We start from the raw sequence: 23,503 nt of genomic DNA on the forward strand, positions 1-23,503 counted from the left end.
CCTTATATTTCATATGTGGGTTGTGAAACATGGGGAAGGTGCACACAGGCTATGGACTAGTGCAATGGCCCCAGATCTAGAGGAGTTACCCAAACCTCCTACCTTGTAAATTCTTTCCGGATAGCTTGATTGAGGGAGTATTCATCTTGAGAAAACCTCCCATACATTATACCCAAAAGCAGAAGCAGCATGAGGATGTCCATGGAAATATCTCTGTAAGAAGAGTTTTTAAGTTAGCATCCATACAGATCCTGTATGTAGGTATCTGAATGTTTCAATCTGCAATTTTTCTTTTGAGATGGAGTCTCACTCTGTCATCCAGGCTGGTGCACGGTGGCACAATCTCGGCTCACTGCAATCTCCGCCTCCTGGGTTCAAGCGATTCTTCTGCCTCAGTCTCCCGAGTAGCTGGAACTACAGGTGTGTGCCACTACGCCTGACTAACTTTTGTTATTTTTAGTAGAGACGGGGTTTCTCCATATTGGTCAGACTGGTCTCGAACTCCCGACCTCAGGTGATCTGCCTGCCTTGGCCTCCCAAAGTGCTGGGATTACAGGCGTGAGCCACCATGCCGGGCCAAAAGATTTTAAATGAAACTCGGCTTTTAAATCCCTGGGAGGAAATTTTTGTATAAAGTGTGAGGTGTGTGTTGGGGTTTATTTATTTATTTTGCATATCAATACCCAGTTTTTCCAGCACCATTTTTCTTTTTTTTTTTTTTTCCGAAACAGAGTCTAGCTCTGTCACCTAGACTGGAGTGCAGTGGCACAATCTCGGCTCATTGCAACCTACCCGTCCCTGGTTCAAGTGATTCTCCTGCCTCAGCTTCCTGAGTAGCTGGGATTACAGGCACCCACCACCACGTCCAGCTAATTTTTTTGTATTTTTAATAGAGATGGGATTTGACCATGTTGACCAGGCTGGTCTTGAACTCCTGACATCAGGTGATCCACCTGCCTTGGCCTCCCAAAGTGCTGGGATCACAGGCATGAGCCACCATGCCTGGCCCCCAGCACCATTTTTAAAAGACTATTCTTTTTCCATTGGATCATCTTTGCGTCTCTGCCAAAAGATCAGTTGAGCATATTTGGGTGAGTCTATTCCTGGGTTCTCTATTCTGTTCCATTGATTTGCATGTCTATCTGTCCCCAAACATCATGCTGCCTTGGTTTCTGCAGCTGTATAGTATGTTTTAAAGCCAGATAGTGTCCATCCTCTGACTTTGCTCATCGTTTTCAGAATTGTTTAGGCTATTCTAGTTCCTTTCCTTTCCATATAAATTTTAGAATCAGTTTGTCAATATCTGCAAAAAAGCTTGCGGTATTTTGCTGGGCATAGTGGCTTGCACTTTGGGAGGCCAAGGCAGGCAGATCACGAGGTCAGGAGATCGAGACCATCCTGGCTAACACGGTGAAACCCCATCTCTACTAAAAAAAAAAAAAAAAAAATAGATAGATAGATAGATTAGATAGATAGATAGATAAATAGATAGATAGATAGGGAGAGAGAGAGAGCCGGGCATGGCGGCAGGTGCCTGTAGTCCCAGCTACTCAGGAGGCTGAGGCAGGAGAATGGCGTGAACCCGGGAGATGGAGATTGCAGTGAGCTGAGATCGCGCCACTGCACTCCAGCCTGGGCGGCAGTGTGAGACTCTGCATCAAAAAAAAAAAAAAAAAAAAAAATCTTGTGGTATTGCATCAAAACTGCAGAAACAATCTACACCTGAACATTACTGAGTCTTCCAATCAATGTACACAGTCTATCTCTTCATTTATTCAGATCTTCTTGACTTCCTTCATCAGAGTTTTGTGGTTTTCAACATACAGATCCTGCACACGTTTTCTTAGACTTACGTCCATGTACTTAATTTATTTGGTGCTGTTGTAAATGGTATTCCTTTTTAAATTTCGATTGTTCATTGCTGGTACATAGGAATATAATTTACTTTTGTATACTGACTTGTCTTGCAAACTTGCTAAATTCACTTATTAGTTCCAGAACCCTTGTTTTTGTAAGTTATTTGGGATTTTCTGCATAGACGATTTATGTCATTTGCCAATAGATGGTTTTGTTTCTTCCTTTCAAATCGATAGGTTTTTAATTTCTTTCTCTTGCCTATTGCATTGGTTAGGACTTCCAATGATGTTCAATATGTGTGATCAGAGGGGACATTTTTGCCTTGTTCGTTATCTTAAAAAACATTCAGTGTCTCTCTATTAAGTATGATGTTAGGTGTCGAGTTTTCATAAATACCCTTTATTAATTCAGGGAAACTCTTTACTATTCCTACTTCTACTCCTAGTTTGCTGAGAGATTCTTTTCTTTTTTTGGATGAATTAATGTTGAATTTTATCAAATGCTTTTTCTGCCTCGATTGAGACGATCATATGGCTTTTCTTAGTCTGTTAATATGACGAATTACATTAATTGCTTTTCTCATGTCTCTTCCAGTCTATAGGTATCATCTCTATTTATTTTTGCTTCTTTGCGATCTATTTGTTGAGCAAGTTCTCAGAGTCCTGCTTTTCCGTGGAGGTATCAACATACTCTTACCGTAAACTACAAGTTGGCAAAATCACTTCATCAGATTAAGATTGGACTGTTTGGGGTAGGTTGCCTCATAGATGATAGTGTTTTCCCACCAGCGGATACGGCATGTCTGATGTTTCTCTCTCTCTCCTTCTCTCTTTTATGTTGGCCACTGTTAATGAGCAATGCCTAGATTCATTACTTCATTAAAACTGCAAAAATGGTCAGGCTCTAATTCTATTGCCTGGTCCTCATTCGTTAGCTGGAATTTCTCTCTAAAGAGAAATATCCCCTGTCCTGTTATGTGGTTTCCCAGGGGTACAGTTTGTATGGGAAAGGCAGACTTTCACTGGCTTTTATAAAAAGTTGGTTTCTGGGTGTCCACCAACACTGATCAATTACATTGTGGGTGTTGGCTTTAGATAGATTTCATGAACTTCAATTCAGTAGTTTCTAATCTTGATGTCAAATTACCCCATGTTTGACCAATCTGAGCCTCTTCAAACTGGCTCCTTGGTCCTCTGACAATGACCCCAGCAGTTATTAATTGCTCCCTTGCCTAAGAAATATTCCAGGCTCATCTTAAACATTTTCCATCACCGTCTTCAAATCAGGAATCCCAGTGACTCCTATTTCTTTTTGGCGGACCAAATCTAGGTATTAAAAGTGTGTGTTGCTTCTGGGCTGTTTCTAGGTCTTTTCTTGCTGGAAAGATCTAGAAAAACATATTTTTTTTTTCCTTAAAAAAAAAAAACCCGACATGATTCCATACCTATACTTGCAATTCAAATTCAGGACTACAGAGTTTCGACTTCCTTGAACTCAGATCTGTACCTTCTTTCTCTCACATCAAGAATTCCACTTTTAAAGGACACCAGGAATGACAGAATTAGAAAATAACAGACTTCTTCATTTCCTTTACCCCACAATAAATCAACAATGAGAATAAAGATACTAACGCTCCACTAACAACATGATTGGCGAAAACAGCTTTAAGGTGTTTTCCCTTCATTCTTTTCTGTACTTAGAGACTAGGCTTGTAAGTTTGAATTTTTAACCTTAACACAGATTTTAAAAAATCGTATTCCTTCTCTCCCCATAAGTAACTATTAATATTTCCTAAAGGTGCCTGGATTGCCTTTCCCTTGTTTTATTTAGGGTGAGCGGATTCACAGGCACACATATTCACGTCCCCTTTCATTAAGCAGTAGGCAGCACAGCACGCCTGCTTTCCTCCACCTGGCTTCACTCCTGCAGTGAATCCTACGGGCCTCTCCCTGGGAGTCTGGAGGGATAGTCCTCATGCTTCTACGTAGCTGGACACTACTCCACTGTGTTCCTGTCCCTCCAGCAAGACATGTGGGTTCTTTCCAGGCTATTCTCATTACAAAAGTTCCCACACAAGTTGCTTTGTGCATGGGGCTGCTCATGTTTTCCTTATTGTGTCTTTAAGAGCGATTCTAAGAAGTGGGGATGCTGGATAAATAGTAAATGAATCTACCATTGTGTAGAGACTTCGAATATCCCCCACAGTGGCTGTACCATTTTGCATTCACACCAGCACTGTGTGAAGGACTCTATTTGCCATGGCCTCACTGACAGAGTATGTGGCCACATTTTTGGATTTTCACATTTAATTTGCAATTCTCTTACTGTAAGTGAAAGAGCCATTTGAATTTCTTTTTTTCTGTGAACTCTCTGTTCACTTTTCCAGTCCATTTTTACGTTTTAAAGAGCTGCTGTTCCTTCAGGCCAGGCGTGCTGGCTCATGCCTATAATCCCAGCACTTTGGGAGGCTGAGGCGGGTGGATCACTTGAGGTCAGACCAGCCTGACCTACATGGGGAAACTCTGTCTCTACTAAAAATACAAGAAATTAGCCAGGCGTGGTGGCGCATGTCTGTAAACCCAGCTACTTGGGAGGCTGAGGCAGGAGAATCGCTTGAACCTGGGAGGCAGAGGTTGCAGTGAGCCGAGATTAAGCCACTGCATTCCAGCCTGGGCAACAAGAGCAAAACTCTGTCTAAAAGAAACAAAAAACAAAAAACAAAGAGAGAATATTAAAACTTTGTTACAAATATTTTTTCTTAGTTTGTCGCTGTCATTTTATTTTACAAATAGTTTCTTTTAATGTAGGAGTTATTTTTTTCTCTTTAAGTTTTATGTAATCCAGTTTATTTTTATTTTCCCCTTTTGTGTCTGGATTTTAAGTCATAGGGAAGTTTTCCTCAGTGAAATCTTAGAGAAACTTAAGATTATGCCTAAGTGTATTTTGTTGTATTTATTTTATTATTTGCTTTGTTGAATATGATCTTGTATTAAATCTCTGACTTTTGCTTGTATAGAAATATGATATTGGTTTTTGTCTTTTAATTTTATAAGCTAAAACTTTACCAGTTTTGCCTGTTTCCTAAATGCTTTCTCTGGGCCTGTTCTGCTTGGTTTGGATGCTTCCCCAAGCAGTGCCCCAAGCCACCCCACCCCAGGGCTATGTCCTGGCAGAGCTGGGTGTGGTTAGTTCTGAAGGCTGAGCTGGCCCAGCAGCTCCAGACCTCCAGACCTTGCACTCACCTGTAAACTTGACTGTGCAAATTCCTCCCAGATGTGCCCGCCACACTCCCAGTGAAGAATACCTACAGGAGCTTGGGGTTCTCCTATTCTCAGATACATCAGGTACCCCATCCTTCCCTCCACTATGTTCTGTAGCTGCTGAGCTAGAGGGTGGGTGCACTCTCTGGTTGGTTCCCACCTGAGTGCCTTTGAGGGTGTGTGTGGTGGCGGCCAACTCATGTAATTTTGTTGTACATGTTTTCTATGGGTTTTGTTTTTGCTATCTTAATTGCTCTATTTTTATGAGGAGATTTGGTAAGAGTAAAAAACTTGGCCACTGCTCCATCTTCCTGGAATTCCTCTCCCATTCTCCTTTAAATGTGACATCCTAACACAACCACAGCTCTTTTCCTTGGAAAGGGATGTGAAAATATTTAAGGGGAAGCTAATGGTGTGCCACATTGTATGAAGGGATTGTTTTTTAAGGAAGATGGTTGGAGGTGCTTCTATGACATGCCATTTTTTAAAAACTATCAGAAATTCCCAAATCCTTGACAAACTACACCAGAAAGATTTGCAGGAGACGGAATTCGTGTTTTGAATTTGAAGAGGGATTTTGGCTAGCATTTAGAGAAGGCTCCTTGTGGTGGCTGCCATCCAGCACCACCATGATTGGAGGGGGATGATACCACTGAGAGAAATGTGTTGGAGGTAGAAGTTGGAGAGCTTTGCCACAGCATGATATTTATTAAGGTTTGTATTTTATCTAAAAAAATTTAAAATATGTTATGAACACCAGCTGTGCATATCTGAATATTTTAAAATACCTGTCACTGGGCTAAATCCATGCCCTAAGAAGAGGTGTTGCATTTATCTTACGAGCTTCCACATCCCTGTGTGTCCCAGTTGGAGAAGCAGAAGTCCCAGACCATGTGCTAAGCACACGTATGGGTGGGATGAAATCCAATTGTGTGTGTGAATCCATGCTGGATGCATGAAGCTGAGGCCCAGAGGAGGAAACTTTCTTAATTTCTCATCATGGGCAAATTGTGGAACTGAGTTTTCTGACTTCAATTCTGTTTCCCTGAATTCCTCCCATCTGCTGGGCAGCACAGGCTGTTACATAGATAAGGATAGCTCTGGGGACAGCAAGGTGGTCCCCATCCCCACTACCGACTCCTCCAGGAGAACAATCTCCCAGGAGGACCAGCAGCAGTGGGGCGCCCCCTCCGAGAAGGGAGCTGGAGTGGAGCAAGCCCTCCCAACAGAGGCCGCCACCCACCTCAGGGCAGCCTGTGTGCGACTCTCTCTCCTCATCCTCTCTCTGGTGACCCTCAGATGGGCCTTGGAGGGTGGATGCGCCCAGCGCAGGTGGCGAGCTTGTTGTCGGGCAGCCAAGACCTGTCAGGGAGAAGAGCCCGGTGAGCCGTGGGCTGTCGGGTGGAAGGAGAGAGGCCCCTGGTGCTCCTGCCAAGCCAAGGAATGCGTCATTGCTGTGCTGTACATTCAGCCTGGCATTTGGGAACAAAGAGGCATTTTGTATGAATAACATAGGCCAGGTTGTTGGGGAAGGGATCAGAGACGGGGGGTAGACCCATTTTTAAAAATCTGCTCATGTCCCAGGCAAGCTTTTTTGGCAGGGATTGCAGTTGGGCTATTACAAAGAGCTGCTGTACACGAGGGGTGTGTCTACTACCGTCAAATTACAGCAGCAATTATCTTGGGCATTGGCACAGTATTTTCTTTCAGAGACTTTCAAGGTATGAAAAAATCATTTTAAAGTATAGTCTTAGCAAGAAATGATCTTTCTTTTCTTTCTTCAAAAATCATTTTTACTTTTATACTCTGTTCGTGGACAGGGCATAACAGTAGCCAGATAAATGAACTCTTTGTAGGTATTCATTCATCAACACACATTCACTGGATCAGGCACTGGGGACATCTGAGGAATCAGAGACAGTCCTTCCTCCTAGAGACTCTGGGCTTCTAGGAACTCAACAGCAGGGATGCAAACAATATAAAGCTGCACATGCAGGGTGTTGGGAGTTAAGTTACTCCCTTCGGCTGTTGTGCCGTTCTGAGAAGGGAACATGTGTGGCCGAGAGATCCGTGGGGAGGTTGGGTGTGGGGGGCATCCCGATTCTAAGGTGCTAATGAGCCATTCGTAGGTTTGGAGATGACAGCGTGGCCCTCAGGATCAGGCTGAATTCATGTGAAGGAGCCTCACCCCCAAGGCTGGGATGAGAGAAAGAAAATGAACAAACTTGCAGCACAGCAGGGCATATCTGCCCGAGGGGAGAAGAGGAAGGACAGCCTTCAAAGCACAAAGGAAAGCTGAGATCCAACAGGTATGAGGGAACCAGGGCCATGCTGCTTCTCAAGAGCTAAGGTGCTGCAGGGCGGGGGTGTAGGAGGAAAGGGCAAGGTGGGCCAGGTTTGGGCCCCAGACTCCCCTTTATTGCAGTATACCCCGGGCCTAATCATTCCACATCATCTTTAAATGGCGTGCAGTGATGCTGCCTAATTCATAAGGTGTTATAAGCAACAAATGATATGACAAATGTAAATACAACGTAGATGCAAAATAGCACAATGACTAGTACATAGCCTGTGTGCACCACCCATCTTCAGCAGCAGCAGCCCTGGTTTCAGGCAGGGCTGAGAGGCCTCAGACAGGTCCTCAGACACGGAGTTTATCAGGATCCTTTGCGAGGAGGAGGGCGGAGATGAGCAGAGGACCAGACCAGGGTCTGATTCTAAATGAACTGGGATTGGGTCCTTGGTCATAAGTGATTTATGGTTATTACAAGAGTACAGAATCGCACATGCATTTCATGTGCACTTAATCAATGAGCCTGTGAATTTCTTTGCAGTGGCCAGTATACCTTTCTCTTCCTTCATATCATTCACACTGCCCAACAGAATGCTACACATATAATAGGCAAAACTGAATAAAAGAAGGAAGAAAGGGAGGGAGGAAGGGACGAACGGATGAAGTCAGGGAGGGAGGAATGATGGGGAGGAATACATTTTCTGTGGGTCCACTGAAGGGCAAATGGCCTAAAAGTTCTCCAAAATCATGGCCAAGAATTAGAGCTCTCATTGGCTTCAGCATTTTAAAATATGCTAATTTTCTTGATGCTCTAACTTCTTTAGGATGGGAGTAAAAAAAAAAAAATCAGTCCTATGTGTTCATCTATCATATATGTGTGCGCAAAGAAACATAAGAAATTAAGACATCCCATGGGTCTCCAAAGATGCAACCCAATTTGAATTCAAAGCCTACATTCAGATATGTGTGATAGAACATAAAGCAGTTTTTTAAAGCTCAATTTGCACTGCATAGGTCATTCTTTTACTTTTTCAACCTCGCCTGCACAGTCAGGAATACTGCAGCTTGAAGAGAAGGGGAGGCGAGTCCAGGAACGTTCTGCCAATTCAGAGTCCAGATCTCTGGTAGCCTCACGTAAAGACTCAGTAAAAAAGTGGTTGTCAGCTCTTCTTTTCCAAGCAAAACCCAAGGCCATGAGGCATACCTGGAAGGAAAAACATGACAGAGCAGAGAGCCGCCCTGTGTCTGTGTTCATTCCACACAGAGCTGTCCTTCTGTCCCCTAATCATGAACAGGACTCCATCTCCCAGTTGTAAAGACACCAGCAGTCACTGCCTTGGATTCCCAGCCCAACTACTCACCAGGTGTGGCCTCGCCCAAGAGACCTAAATTCTTTGAGGCTCAATTCCCTCAAATGAAAAATGTGGGTTAAAGTGGTTCACTTCTCAAAGATGTTTATGAGGATTAAAGAACAGCCCCTTGTGCAGCTTAGCACAGAGCCTGGCTCCTGGTTATCTCTCACCACAACTGAAATCAGGGTGTAAAGAAAAGTCATACACCACCAAAATGAAGCCTCTATTTTCCCTTCCTGTCTAGGTCCCCTCCTGATGGAAGGCACTTCTACCATGGAGGGTGTTTCTTACCATAAGCGGCTGGGTGATGAAAACACAGCAGACCACGGAGAGGGACAGCAGATGCAGCCACCGCACACACTGCTCCTGGTCAAACCTGCCCCCAGCGAAAAGTGTGGTGGTCAGCACCCTGTAGGGCAGCAGGCCACCCAGCAGTCATTGCTGCCTAAGCACAAACACTGCCTGAGAGGGCCCATGGCCTCGCTACGGCAGGAAGCCAGCTGTGGGAGTGGTGCTGGACGTGGGCAGTGTCTGCTCATCGGAGGGGAATCCCTGTCTGCTAAGAGGACATTGACCTCCCTGAAGCTGCCCAGTGGGAAAGAGAAAGGAAAACCCAATAAGCAGATGGAATGGAGCACAGAGAGGGGAAGGGGGAAGAAAACAGGTTGGGCTATAATAATTATAACAGCAGCAACAACAAAAAAGCTGGATGCCAGTGGGCACTCCGCTAGGGCAGGCATGATGCTAACGGGATAGCTTTCATATTTCAGCTGTTCCTCCCCAAGCCCTAAGAATTAAGCTCTCTGATGTTCCTATTTTACAGATGAGCAAACTGAGGCACAAGAGAGGTCTAAGTACCTGCCCATTCTCACAGAGTGATTCAACATCTACAGCTGAGATGGAAGAGACGGGAAGAAAGGGCCTTGGCTTTGCGGCTGCTCTTTGTGGTTTATGAAGACGTGGGCCATGGAGCCACACTGAATGACCCTGCGGTCTCCGATGGCGAGTCCAAGCTGGACAGGAGCCAGAGAGGCAGCATGTGCCAGGGTGACAGGATCAGAATCTGTGACACATGCATCATAATCCCTGTCCCAAAGGCATATGCTTTTTCAAATGATGGGTGACCATGAACAGCATATTCTAGCCAGAGCTCCTGGCTGGGAACCGGCTCCTCTCAGGAGCTCTGCAGCTGGGTTCCTTCCTTCCTTAGGCGGACGTCCTGCAGCTTCTTGTTTAATATGTGGACTCCATCCAGGCCTTCTGCCGTGGCAGGGCTGACCAGGCCAAGCCACCCATTGGGATCTGCATATGATTTTATTTATCCCAGGAGGTGGGAGGGAGAAATGAGGGAGAAAATAGCAATAGCGACATCTGGAGCCTGCATCCGATGAGTTCCCAGAAACGCAGGGATTTATTTACAAATGTGAGACTTTCCATCCGAGGACCTGAGGATGTTCGAAAACCTCTACAGCTCACCTGTAGCCTAGAAATCCTGTTCCCAAACCACAGGCCAGAGAAGCGGTCCCACAAATGGCCCACACTGCAGAGCTCCACCAAGGCTGAGGGGCCCTTGACCACCGGGGCATTAGTCCCTCCAAACCACTGCTGGGTGCTGCGGAAGGGTAGGACAGAGACAAGGCAGCTTAAGAGACCTTGGCATCTCCATCACGCGGAGTGTGGTGGTGAATCTCAGGCATCAACTCGACTGGGTTGCAGGGTGCCCAGGCATTTGGTTAAACATGATTTTTGAGTGTGTTCGGGGTTGGGGGTGTTTCCAGGTGACATTAACATCTGAATCAGCAGACTGAGTGAAGCAGAGGGCCTTCCTAGCCACGGGCCTCCTCCAATCCCTTGAGGTCCTGAATAGAATGCACAGGCTGAGAACAAGGGAACTCCTGCCCGACTGCTGAGCTGGGACATTGGTGCTCACCTGAGGGTCTGGGGTGGAGGTGGGGGTGGTGAGCAGCAACTCCTGCCTTGCTGTGCCCTCAGAAGGCTTTTGGGGACCTCTTCTTCTGAACAGACCTATGGATCCCCAACATCAGGGGCAGAGGGATCAGTTTCCATTTCAGACCCCAAACAACTAAGCAGGCTGACCTGGGATCTGAGGGTCTGCCCTGATTTGGATCAGGTCCCACACACCATGAGGGACAGGGCTGTGACTGGTCCCCTGTGGTTTTCATCCTTCCCTCTCTGCTATGTGATTTCCCCAGCGCCAGGTACAGGACCAGAGGGTTGTCATATAGAGCGCTTCATACCTCCAGGTGCAGCCGTCTCAGCCCATTTTCTAGCGACTGCTCTTAGAGGCGGGATGCCATGTTACCCCAGGGCAATCGAGCACAACACCTTTCAACAACTAAGGAGCTCTTGCTGGGAAGCTGGTATTAGGCAAACCGAAGGACACTGGCTGAACATAAATCAAGGAATGTGAGCTGTGGCTGGGACAGTGGTGTCGCCCTGAGCCACACCTTCTCCACAACCTCATCGGTGGCTGGTCTGCAAGTGTGAGCCTTGTACTCCTGAGTGCTCCCTTCCAGCCCAGGCCATGTGTCCAGCTTGTCTGGGAGGGTTGCCGGTCCCTGGGATGAGTTTCCCTTCTGATCTACTGCTGATACTTGTGCCTACACTGAAGGCTCACCTGCCTGAAGCTTATTCACTCACAGAAAGGATCTTTTTTGTGCCTCACTGTGTTAAGTGCTGTGCAGCATGGGTCCAACCAGACATAGCTGCATGCACAGGCCTTGCCAGTCATTGTGAATAAGCATCTGAATCCAGTACGCAAGGACCTGGGCTAAGCTGGAGCCTCAAGAAAACCATCTGTTCATGTACCACATGGCTCCAGGATCCCAAAGCCACACACCCCTGCCAGGCCAGGCCCACCACTGTCTCCCCTTTGCCATGATTTGGCTGCCCTCCTAGGATTGCAGCAGGATTCAATCTCCCTGGGCACAGCCCTGGTTGTTCTAGGGTAATCCCTGCCTCTACCAGTTCACTGCTGAGATTCCAGCATAATTGGAAGCTGGGACTATCATTCACTGTCATTAGCATTAAAAAATGCAAAGCTTCAAATTTCAAAATACTTAAAAAAGGTTATGAGTATATTACTGACTTTTAAAAAGATCTGACCAAACTTACATTAAGTACTTGCCAGAAAGCACCAAGACTTTGGAGGAAAGTTGGATGCCTCAGTTTTGGGTGGGCCCATGCCTGGTTTTCAGAGGAGACTAGAGTATTCAGTGACATTTGGCCCAACCGTGGTTCTGCTTGCCCCACCTCTCCCAATGGCTGCAGGTCTGCTGGACTGGCAGGAAGGGGGCTGTGGTTGCAAGCCAGTTACCTTGAGTACAGGGAGGGCAACAGTGGCTTTTCCCCATCAGAGTAGTCCTGCTGTGGTCAGCCCCATGGGCCTCCAGCTTAGGGGCTGGACAGGCTGTGCCATCATCACTTGCCGCCTTCCTTTGGGCCCTGCCACTCCCAGAGACAATGGCTGATGCAGGATGCTAGAATGACAAGGTCATGCCAAGGTTAATGTCTCCACAAACAGGGCTTCACACGTGACGCTCAACAGTGGTGTGGCTTGCTGCCTTCTCAGAGGATGGGCCTGACATGGGCAGGGTGTGGTGCTCAGGCCTCTAAAGAATTCTGAGGAAGGAAGCACAGGCGACCTGAGAGCCGGCTCCTTCATACCCCTCAGAGGACGGTGGCTGCACCTGGGGAAATGCTGGTTGCCTAATAGCAGCTCCATGCAGTCAGGGTGATTGCACCTAGTTCTCTGAGAGGCATGACCCTGCCACAGAGGGGAATTCAGCCAAGAGCAACTGGTTGAACAAAGCCTCTAAGTGGGGAAGGCGCAGAGCTCTGGCATGGTGTTTGGGGCATGGGGGGCACACTGTGTTTCAAGCAGCGGCTCGAGAGTACCACCCTCAGGAACAGGAGCGGGGGAGCTGCTGCCAGGGAGTTAGAACCTGGCAAACCTGGCATCGTGTGTGCCCTCACATGTCCCACAGAGCAGAATCCCACGTAAGCAAAGGGGCAGTCACACAGATCCAAAAAGCACTATAGCAATGGGGTACCGCAGCTGTGCCGTTAGAAGCTGCCCTTCAACTGCCCCGTGTCACAGGCCTCTTTGAGACCTGGAACGGAGCTCCAGCATTGGGGCAGCTTCTCTGAGCCTCCTCCTCCCAAGGAGGTGGAGAAGCTCACTGAGCCATCACCCCGAGCCTTGCTGCTCCACAGTGTCTCTCCCACGGTCCTGCCGGTATTTACTGGGTAGACATATGGGGCTTTCCGAATTCTGCTGGGCTGCGCTTCCTTCCTGTTTCAGGCCTCTGCTGAGACCCCTTCTCTCTGACCCACCTGGACAGCAGGGCTGCTGTGGCATGTGTCCTGGGAAACAGACCTCCCTCTAGGGAGGACGGTCCCCAGCCAGCACAGCAGGTCTTGCATCGATCTTTTCTTGTGTCCATCTCACCTTGGGCCTGACCCATCCATGGCCAAGGGAGGATGCCAGAGAAATCGAATTGCTCGCATTTCATGCTAGAGGATTAACTGCTGCGCATAATGGTTGATTTACCTTGCATGGCTCCTGTGCGTCTGGTACCCTTTGGTAGGAATTAGGACCTGATTCAAAAAAATAAAAGTCCAATGTATGATGTTTTGGGATCATACATTTAGACAGGGATATGTTTAAGGATTAGCAGGGATACTTCTTTCTTCAGCAAATACTCTTCCTTCCTGACTCAACCAGAATGAGTACTTCTGAGAGAACAAGACTAGAACGGGGACTTTTGCTGTCCTGGTATTGGCTTAGGCAACCCTCACAGCCACTCGAGGCTGCGTTAAGGAAACATGGCAGCTTGAGAAAAATGTTTAATTAATAAAACAAATGGCACTAGCAACTAGAAAATGGATTCACCATCCATCTGACAAAGACCTACTTTACTTAGCTGGTGAAAAGTATTTATATATCACTTAGAAAAGAAAGGATTTTATAAGGTTCATATAAATGTGGGAAAAGAAAACGGATAGATCACAGAAAATAAAATGACTTTTCAACACATGAAATGATGCCCAACATTACTCATAATAAACACAATGCAAACTGAAAGCAGAAGATACAATTTCTACTTAGTACATTGGTGCAAAAGGCTCAGCCCCACGGAGAGTTTCTGAGATTTTTAATACACATTTACCCTGGGGTGCCTCGGCCTGTGCTTCTCCTCTAGGCAGGCAGTGTGGCTGTGCTCGGGCAGGCCCCGGGACTTCCTGCAGAAGGAAAGAGGTGGTTCGCCAAGTGTGTTCCCCAGCAATGAAGGGGCTGCTCAGGAGAACAGGGCCATGAGGACAAGTCGCAGGTACCTTGCTGAGCCTGAAGAGCAGGGACAGGAGCTGGGCCCCTGGAGAAGCCAGAAGGGTACACAGGAGACCCACCCTGAAGGATCCAAGGGTGGGGCTGACATCCAACTGGGGTTGCAACAAACCAACAGCAGCCGTTACATCAACCTGATATGAGTCCAACTTAAAACAGTCATGGTGTAATTACAAATATATATAATGTGAATACATACATTATATTTAATAAAAGTGCTCTCTTCATGAACCATGAATTTTAAGTTACAATTCAATTGATTGATTGATTGACTGAGATGGAGTCTTGCTCTGTCACCTAGCCTGGAGTGCAGTGGCAAGATCTCGGCTTACTGCCACCTCCGCCTCCCAGGTTTAAGTGATTCTCCTGCCTCAGCCTTCCGAGTAGCTGAGATTACAGGAACGCACCACCACGCCCAGCTAATTTTTGTATTTTTAGTAGAAACAGGGTTTCACCATGTTGGCCAGGCTGCTCTCAAACTCCTGACCTCAGGTGATCTGTCTGCCTCGGCCCCGCAAAGTGCTGGGATTACAGGCGTGAGCTACCACCCTGGCCACAATTCAATTTAAATAATGCATCATGTTCAATATCATTCTAAGAAAAAAAATAGAACTATATATAGAACTGATATGATGGATACAAGCAGAAGGAATCCAGCAAAGGTTTCTTATACCCCAGGAGTGAAAAGAAAACACACGCAATCATTTTGTTTCTTCTTATACAAATCCTTTTGGATTGAACAAATGCTTGCCAAGCACCCACTCTCTACCAGGACGTGCTCCATGGATTGAATCATGGCTACAATTTGGCAAGGCATCAACACCCACAAGGTACCAATGAACAGAGAGAAGTGGTCAGTGGCCCAATGTCAGACAACATGTCAGCCTCAAAGAAGAGGCTGACCGTAGGTTTCCTCACCACAGGCCCTGGTCTATTTCCAGGTGGACAGAGCTGTTCCCTTCCTGCTACTTGACGATATTTGTTTATCCTCTTTTTACAAATTCTATGCACTGTTATTTTTTCAATCTCACCAATCCATAATTGTTATTGGATCTCTCTGATACCTGGTGTCATAAAGGAGCCACTATGCCTGGCTGTCACATGGATGGGTCGCTGGCCCCCATTTCGGAAACAGACGTTGTCACCACATTCTCCAGGTGCCCCACGACCCAGCAGTGAACCCGGTGGGCCGGATGCATGAATGGCCATGATGTTGTCATAGTAAACAAGTCAATTTTCCCTCAGCCCACGTCTTGCTGTGTTGTTTTCCCTCAGGAAAGGGAGGGTCTCCATTTTAACTGCTGACACTGATTTCGAAGTAATTTACTACATCTCACGAGGAACAATCAGAAAAGAGTTGCCAGTGCAAACTGGCATCTTGAGGGAAAATGTGCCCATCAGAATGGTTCTGCGTTCTTTTGTCCAGAGGACTTGTTCAAAATCTAAATGAATTGCCAACTTAAAAAAAAATTCAAGATCATTCTCAAAGACAACTGACTGCCAGCCTCTCTGGAAGAGTTCTGCTGCTGAGCCTGGGCATGAGCTCCCACAGAGCAGCTGTCCACCGAGCCAGCAGAGTCAGGGCTGTGCAGGCCCATCCAGTGCCACACCGGGCACAGCCCTCCTGCTCCTTCTCTGGTCCCCAGGCAGCCAGGCTTGCTTCCCCTGGTTTAAACTTTTCTCAGAGGACTGTGAGCTTTGTTGATTTCTTAGGCAAAAAGGGGCCACAGTGTAGTCTGGGATCTGGAAGCTGCTGTAAGGAAAAGCGACGGCCCTCACCTGCTCTTGCCCTCCAGCAGCGACCAGGGCAGTGAGACACGCGTAGACGCACAGCAGGGAGAAAGACACGGTGAGGCGTGGTGTGTGCAGGTAGCGGCTGGAGGAGGGCCTGCTGTACACCGACAGCCAGATGTGGAAATCCTCCAGGTACTCTGTGAACTTGCAATAGAAAAGCTGAAACGGAAAGCAGGAGAAGTGTTCCCTGACATGGGCATTTCTGTCAATAAAGCAAAGTCCTGACTGTTAAACCATGATCTTCTGCGCAGAGATGGCGAGCTTTCTGGCTCTTCCATCCCAGCTGCTTAGCTGTGTATCAGGTGGGCTGTGGTGCAGGTAGACAGCACTGGATTCCCCACACTCTCTGGCTCTGCTATCCTGGCTGGTTAACTGGGTACTAGGTGGGCTGTGGGTGCAGGTGAACAGCACCTCACTCTAGGCCTCTGGAAGCTGCTCCTCCTTCTGCCTCCTTGATCCAGTCACACTCCTATCATGCTGGACTCCGGCCCACCTGGCTTTCCCCTGGCACCTCCTGAGCTTTGGCACATGCTTCTCCCAGCTTCACCTGCCTTGCTCTCAAATGCCTTCACGCCCAGCCTCAGGAGACCTTCTCTCCAGAGCTTCTGATCAGTCTCTCCTTGGTTCTCCTGCATGTTCCTAAGAGACTTCTTAAAACCCCACCACTCTCAGAACTTTCCGGGGCAATACGCTTAATTTCAACTGGACTTTGAGTGCACTGAGAGTGGGGCTGAGTCACCTCCAACTCTGTCCTCAGTAGCCCACAATGTCTGGCACATAGCAGGAGATCTGTTGCCTAGGAATTGCACTGAATTTTAAGTTCCAATTCAATTTCAATAATGCTCAGGGCTCAACATTGTTCTAGAAAAAACAAAATTATGTCCAGAACTGCAACTGCTCTTATGGAATATGAGCAGAGCACAGATACAAACACCAGAAAAATCAAGAATGTATCTTCTTTATGTAAATGGACTAGCCAAAAAGCAACGCTCGATTCGTAGCACACACAAGTGCTTATACGTGACTAAGTTAATAAGCTTACGTTTCTCACAAAAAGCTATCAAGCACAATAGCTTAAGGATAAGCGATGTATATCTCCCATTGTTAACTACAGTTCCTGAGCTAAACAGTCATTCTCACAAGGAAACAATCATCTAAGGGGAAGCCCCAGTTTTAGCTGCTGAAGAATTTCCACATGCTGTGACTGACTGAGAACTTGTTTCAAATCCTTTGTGACCATGTTTCTTACTAGCTTAGCAATCTCAGGCCTGAAAATGCCACGGCCTTGAGCCTGGGCCTCTCATCAAGGCAGGTGGCAACAGGGCAGGTTGGAAAGAAAGCCTAGTGGCCTGGCAAGGTCTGGCGACACTGGGGACTGTCTGAGTTCACTGGCTCTTACCACTGTTTGAGACCCAGTTTCAGGAAGTACTCATCAGGAACAGAGAATCACACATGAAAGTTCCCACAATGTTGTCCATTACCATAATAAATGAAAGAAAGCTACACATGCCCAACAGGTCTTCAGCAAATGGTCATGCGCAGTGGGCCATTATACAGCCCTGAAACGATGTTTTAAAAATTCATGAAGAGACCTACTCTAAAATGTTGAATAAGAAAGTGCAAAATGCAGCCGGGCACGTTGGCTCACGCCTGTAATCCCAGCCTTTGGGAGGCCAAGGCGGGAGAATCACAAGGTCAAGAGATCAACACCATCCTGGCCAGCATGGTGAAACCCCATCTCTACTAAAAATACAAATATTAGCCGGGCATGGTGGCATGTGCCTGTAGTCCCAGCTACTCGGGAGGCTGAGGCAGGAGAATCACTTGAACCTGGGAGGCAGAGGTTGCAGTGAGTCGAGATCATGCCACTGCACCCCAGCCTGGCAACAGAGCGAGACTCTGTTTCAAAAAAAAAAAATTATTATCACAATTGTATGAAATTTGTTTGTATAGGCCGGGCACGGTGGCTCAGGCCTGTAATCCCAGCACTTTGGGAGGCCGAGGCGGGCGAATCACAAGGTCAGGAGATCCAGACCACGGTGAAACCCCGTCTCTATTAAAAATACAAAAAATTACCCGGGTGTGGTGGCAGGCTCCTGTAGTCCCAGCTACTCGGGAGGCTGAGGCAGGAGAATGGCGTGAACCCGGGAGGCGGAGCTTGCAGTGAGCTGAGATTGCGTCACTGCACTCCAGCCTGGGCGACAGAGTGAGAATCCGCCTCAAAAAAAAAAAAAAAGAAAGAAGTTTGTTTGTGGCCGGGCGCGGTGGCTCAAGCCTGTAATCCCAGCACTTTGGGAGGCCGAGACGGGTGGATCACGAGGTCAGGAGATCGAGACCATCCTGGCTAACATGGTGAAACCCCGTCTCTACTAAAAATACAAAAACTAGCCGGGCGAGGTGGCAGGCGCCTGTAGTCCCAGCTACTAGGGAGGCTGAGGCAGGAGAATGGCGTAACCCAGGAGGCGGAGCTTGCAGTGAGCTGAGATCCGGCCACTGCACTCCAGTCCGGGCGACAGAGCGAGACTCCGCATCAAAAAAAAAAAAAAAAAAAAAAAAGAAGTTTGTTTGTATATAGGGAAAGATGGAAAGGACATGCAAAAACCACAACTTCCATGGTTAGTTTGTGAGGTTATCTGTTATTTTGTCACTTTGGCCATCTCCTGCCATCCTGGCCCTGATCACATCTGTACCGTATCTGTAATTACTCTATTGATAGTTATCTAGGTTGTTTGGGACACACACAGGGCACTGAATAGTCTCTAATCACGGGCCTCTGGACATCACAGACCACCAGAACCATAAATTCCAGAAATTTACATTCTTATTACAATTACAGAGAAGCATTACTGCAATAATTAATAATTGTGAAGGGTAATTAATCCATGCTTGGATGGCCACTTAATGAATGTATCATTTAATATTTGGGTATATTGGTAATTAACTAAGAAAAGAGGAATACACTTTAGAGGAGTTGAAAGACACAACTGTGGCAAGCGAAGCAGAGCCAGGTGCCATGCTCTGCCGGTCAGCCAGGTGCGCCACGAGAGGCCATCTGGAGGGGGCCTACCTTCCGGAAGCCGAGTCCCCCTTGCAGACGGGTGAGCTCCCGCTCCACGCGACCGTCATGCCTGCCGGCAGCCAGCCAGCACTGGGCGGGGAAGAACCAGCCCTGTCCTGTGCGCAGCTCCTTCACCATCACGTGGCTGATGAACCAGCCTGGGGAAGGCCCACGGCTGTCGTGCCAGAGGCGGATCTTCCTCAGCAGGCCCAGCTGGGCAGGAGCGCTGGAGGTACACATAGCAGCGTCTCATCAGCTGGGAGGGTGACAGTGTGGTCCTGGCATCCCATCAGCCCCAGTGCTCACCCTCAAAGCACTGATGTCCCACAGAGGGGGGATGGGACATGTCAAAGGTGACTGACACGCAGAGTGACATGTGAAGCCCCCTGGAACCCAGCCAGAGGATGGGAAATCCCACCACGCACAGTGACCCTGCACTCAGGCCTTCAATATCCACTGGCTTTCCCAAACCAAAGTCACACAAATCTCGTTCATCTATTTGTCTCTGGTGTGGATTAGTCTAAAGTTAACCTTTTCTCTCTTAATGAAGACATAATACTCCAAACCAGTAAATATCATACATGAAATTTACCAGGAGAAAAAATAATTTAGTTCAGTCCTTTTATATTTTCTAAAACGCCAGGTGCTTGCATCCTATCTTGTTAAACTCCCTCTTTCTCCAACCCCACCGTCTTTGTGACACCATGTGTCCTCGCTCTTCCAAACTGGGGACAAACCTAATTAAGGTCAGAAGGTTTAGTGTCATAGAAAACACTGATTATGAACTTTACTAATATGTAAAATCAGTAAGTCTTCTTCCCCCACCCTCCTTCCTTCCTTGCCTCGCACAAACCTATTGTTTAATCTACTCAGAATAACAAACTGTAAAAATACATCATAAAATTGTTTGTATATAAATTGATGCTCACTGTTAGAGACCAATGTTATGTCGTCTACTGTTTTGTATTTGTGATAAGGCGACACTCATTCTGATTGGCCTCTCTTTCCCAAGTCTAGCAGTGAAATATTTTGGAATACCTCAGGATAAAGGTGTGTCTGGAATTCCTTTCAAACAGGGGCTTCTCTGGACAGGAAAGCTCCTTGGTTTCTGACAGTCCATCGTCGCCACATAAAACGACGTACACCTCACAACAAAGAACAGGGGTAGGAACTCAGGCTGTTTCACCGCAGACGCCATGCAATGCTGGGCAGGGCTTCCTCGCACTTTCTCCCAGCGTCTTACCCTTCCACAAAACCACCTGCATGGTGGAGTGCCACAGCCTGGAGCCAGGGAATGAGAGGGCATGCCCGGTCCCAGGCTTCCCTGGGGAGAGCAGAGGAGGGCCTTGAAGTGGAGCCTGGTAAAATTGGCCATTTCCTCACTTTCTTGATCTAGAAAAGCCAGATCCCAACTAGGTTTCGGGAGGGCATTTGTTTTCTCATGAGAGCAGGAGAGCACCACGGTGGGTACACCATTTTCCTCCCTCTGGCTTGGCAGGGAGATGCCAGAGGAGCCTGGACCCAGAGTAGGGTACCCATGCACCTGCGGGCATACCCTGGGGAGGCACACGTCAATCTGGCTGGGCTTGTCATTCCTCATTGTTGTCTTCTGTCACACAGAGATGAACAATTCTGATGTAAGATTACTTATTAAACTTTCATTTAAGAAAGATATTTCTGTTTCTGAAATCCTTCCTTATTCCAAAGTGTATGTTTTCTTTGACTAGTTTCTAAACTTTGTGTTTTCACCTTTCTGTCTCTAATGTTCTGGAGTTTATTTTTTGTGTGTATGATGTAAAGATTCAATGGTACCTTTTTCTACAAGGACAGCTATTGTTCTAAAATATTTTTTGAAGCAGTGCACCCTTTCCTGTGGTTTGTAAGGCCTCTCGTCTTCCCCAGAAAACCCTCCTCAGTACCTCTCTGAGGTCACGACATGATCTCAGGTACTACAGTTTCAAAATAAGCCTGAATATTGGGTCGGGAGTCCCTGCCCTGTTCTTCTCTTGAGAGTCGGCATGACTGGTATTGCAATTCTCTTGTATTCTTTTCCACCTGAATTTTAGGATCAGTTTTCCAAGTTCCACAAAACACCTTCCTAGAATTATGAATAGATTTAATTGGATTTAACCTCATTATGCCTTAGGTTTTCATCTGTAAAGCGCGTATATTAATAGAATTTCATTCACACTATTATTATTAATGTTATAGATTAATTTGGGAGAAATGACAAAGGAAAATTGGCTTTCTCATCCATAAACATAACCCTTTATTTAGATCTCTTATGCATATCAGGGATAGTTCCTTCATGATGGTCTTGTATGTGGGGTTTGATGAATTCACTTCTAGGCACCCCACCATTTTTTACTGTGACAAAGAGGTTCTTGTTTTCAACCCCATGTTATAAATAGTCATTGCTGTTTTATAGAGATTATTTTGATGACTTTTTTCTCAATCAAAAATTCAGCAAGTTTCTTAAATGCTATTAGTGCTAATCATTAGCGTGAACATGCTTCTTCATTTGCTATGTAGACAACCTCATCTTGTGCGAAGAACCATCTCTTGGCCGGGAATGGTGGCTCAAGCCTGTAATCCCAGCATTTTGGGAGGCTGAGACGGGCGGATCACGAGGTCAGGAGACTGAGACCATCCTGGCTAACACGGTGAAACCCCGTCTCTACTAAAAAATACGAAAAACTAGCCAGGAGAGGTGGTGGGCACCTGTAGTCCCAGCAACTCAGGAGGCTGAGGCAGGAGAATGGCGTGAACCTGGGAGGCGGAGCTTGCAGTGAGCTGAGATCTGGCCACTGCACTCCAGCCTGGGTGACAGAGCGAGACTCCGTCTCAAAAAAAAAAAAAAAAAAAAGAACCATCTCTTTCTCCCTTTTGGAACCTTATATTCCTGTTTTATTTCTTGCTTTATTGTTTTTACCAGGATTTCTAGCACAATGATAAATGGCAGTGCTGACAGCAGACATCCCTTAGAAATCATCTAAAGCTTCACCACTAAATCTTCCTTTGCTAGGTTAAGAACATTCTTATGTGTATGCATTGCTTGTGAATATATACATGTATGTTTATCTGATAGACAATTTAAATATACAGTTGGTAGATGAAGGGTTCATGGTGAGTAAGGACCACATAAGCTTTAAAAATGTGTTGTGCCCCCATGTATCCTACTACACTGTGGCACCCCATCTCATTCATCCTCCCATCTAACTCTTTCTCATTCACATCCCAATCCTATGAATTCCATAAAGTAACCATGGTTCCCTCAGGAAATGGGAGTGTGAATTCCAAGGGCAGAGGGAGCCTCCCTCTCTTTGAGGGATTTGTGTCACATGCAGTTCGAATTGCACATGGCTCTGCCCAGGCTGGATTTCTGCCCCTGCAGACCTTACCTCCACAGCTCACCACGGCACCGCTGCTCCACTGGGCCCAGTGCTGGACTATTTCCTCCTCCTCCACTGCATCCTGCTTCCCACCCCACCTTCATCCTCCACCAGCTTCTCCGGGACTGTGGTTTTCTGCCCCGAGCTCAGAATAGTACATCTCATTCTCAGAGTCTCAAAGATCCACTCAGAGACAGAACAGATCTCCCTGGGCTGCTTTCCACAGTGGACACAGAAGGAGAAGGGACTGGAACAGCTGCAGAAGGTGAAGGGGTCTGCTCTTCACCCTGACAGACGTGCAGGCAGAGGCAGGACCCTGGAAAGGGCAGGCAAGCCTTGCCTCAGCAATGAGATGGGCCTGCTGTGACAGGTAACAGACAGGGAAGCCAAATCACCAGATCCTCACTTCTGATGCTGACACTGCTTAGACACCGTCAAAGAGTACCCCCAGATGCTTGAGCTACCTTTGAGGTCAATCTGGCCGGAGCTCGGAAGCCGGTATCAATGACGACTGCATACAGCTGGTGGCCCGGCAGGGGGGCTTCTTGCAGAAAGATGTAACCAGATTTGTTTTTTTCATGATGATCTACTTGTCTGCTTTTAGCGACCAAAAATCCATAAAGAATCAGAGAACCCATAATAAAAATACTGGGAAGCAAGTTTTCTGGATGGCTATAAACGAAAGGAGAGATATAAAGAAAATTGCTCATGAAAATAAACACATAGGAAAACACTGATTGCCCCCCCCACCTCTTATACACAAAAGTCCCTGCTGGGTTTCATTGATACGTTTTTACACTTGCTGGAAGCTGAATTGGGAGGGCTTTGAAGGCAGGGAGCTGGCCCATGGTCCAGCGAGCAGCACCCTACAAGCATGGACTCCAGAGTCAAAGAAATCTTGTAATGGACCAGCCTCTGTACCAAGAGGCTGTGCCATGCTGGCTCTGAGAAACGTTCATTGTGAACTACGGCTAACAATGTCAATCTCACTGCTATTGTAAAGGTTAAGCAATATAAATACACAAAATTCTTAAAACATACAAGTGGCATTATGTTTCTCCCTCTCTCCCTCTCCTGCTAGCAGAACAAGGCTATGAGATGTTGGTGATGTTTTGGAGTCCCTGCCTGT

The 23,503-nt window shown here is 46.9% G+C and overlaps 1 protein-coding gene across 1 annotated transcript in view; it reads right to left on the minus strand.

The window, feature by feature from the left end:
* The window catches only part of PKD1L1 (polycystin 1 like 1, transient receptor potential channel interacting), a 186,103-nt gene that overhangs the window by 50,467 nt on the left and 112,133 nt on the right, over positions 1-23,503 (minus strand). Inside the window, exons 34-46 of the mRNA XM_033194210.1 lie at positions 22,839-23,046; positions 20,021-20,127; positions 18,992-19,208; positions 15,904-16,083; positions 14,121-14,225; positions 13,955-14,027; positions 13,336-13,382; positions 12,100-12,262; positions 10,239-10,374; positions 9,054-9,138; positions 8,438-8,614; positions 6,361-6,479; positions 103-213 (exon numbers count right to left, since the gene is read on the minus strand). Of these exons, the coding sequence (XP_033050101.1) occupies positions 103-213; positions 6,361-6,479; positions 8,438-8,614; positions 9,054-9,138; positions 10,239-10,374; positions 12,100-12,262; positions 13,336-13,382; positions 13,955-14,027; positions 14,121-14,225; positions 15,904-16,083; positions 18,992-19,208; positions 20,021-20,127; positions 22,839-23,046 (1,728 nt within the window). The remainder of the gene's footprint in view (positions 1-102; positions 214-6,360; positions 6,480-8,437; positions 8,615-9,053; positions 9,139-10,238; positions 10,375-12,099; positions 12,263-13,335; positions 13,383-13,954; positions 14,028-14,120; positions 14,226-15,903; positions 16,084-18,991; positions 19,209-20,020; positions 20,128-22,838; positions 23,047-23,503) is intronic.

This window comes from Trachypithecus francoisi, unplaced genomic scaffold (assembly GCF_009764315.1).
Source record: "Trachypithecus francoisi isolate TF-2019V2 unplaced genomic scaffold, Tfra_2.0 Lachesis_group4, whole genome shotgun sequence".
NCBI lineage: Eukaryota > Metazoa > Chordata > Mammalia > Primates > Cercopithecidae > Trachypithecus > Trachypithecus francoisi.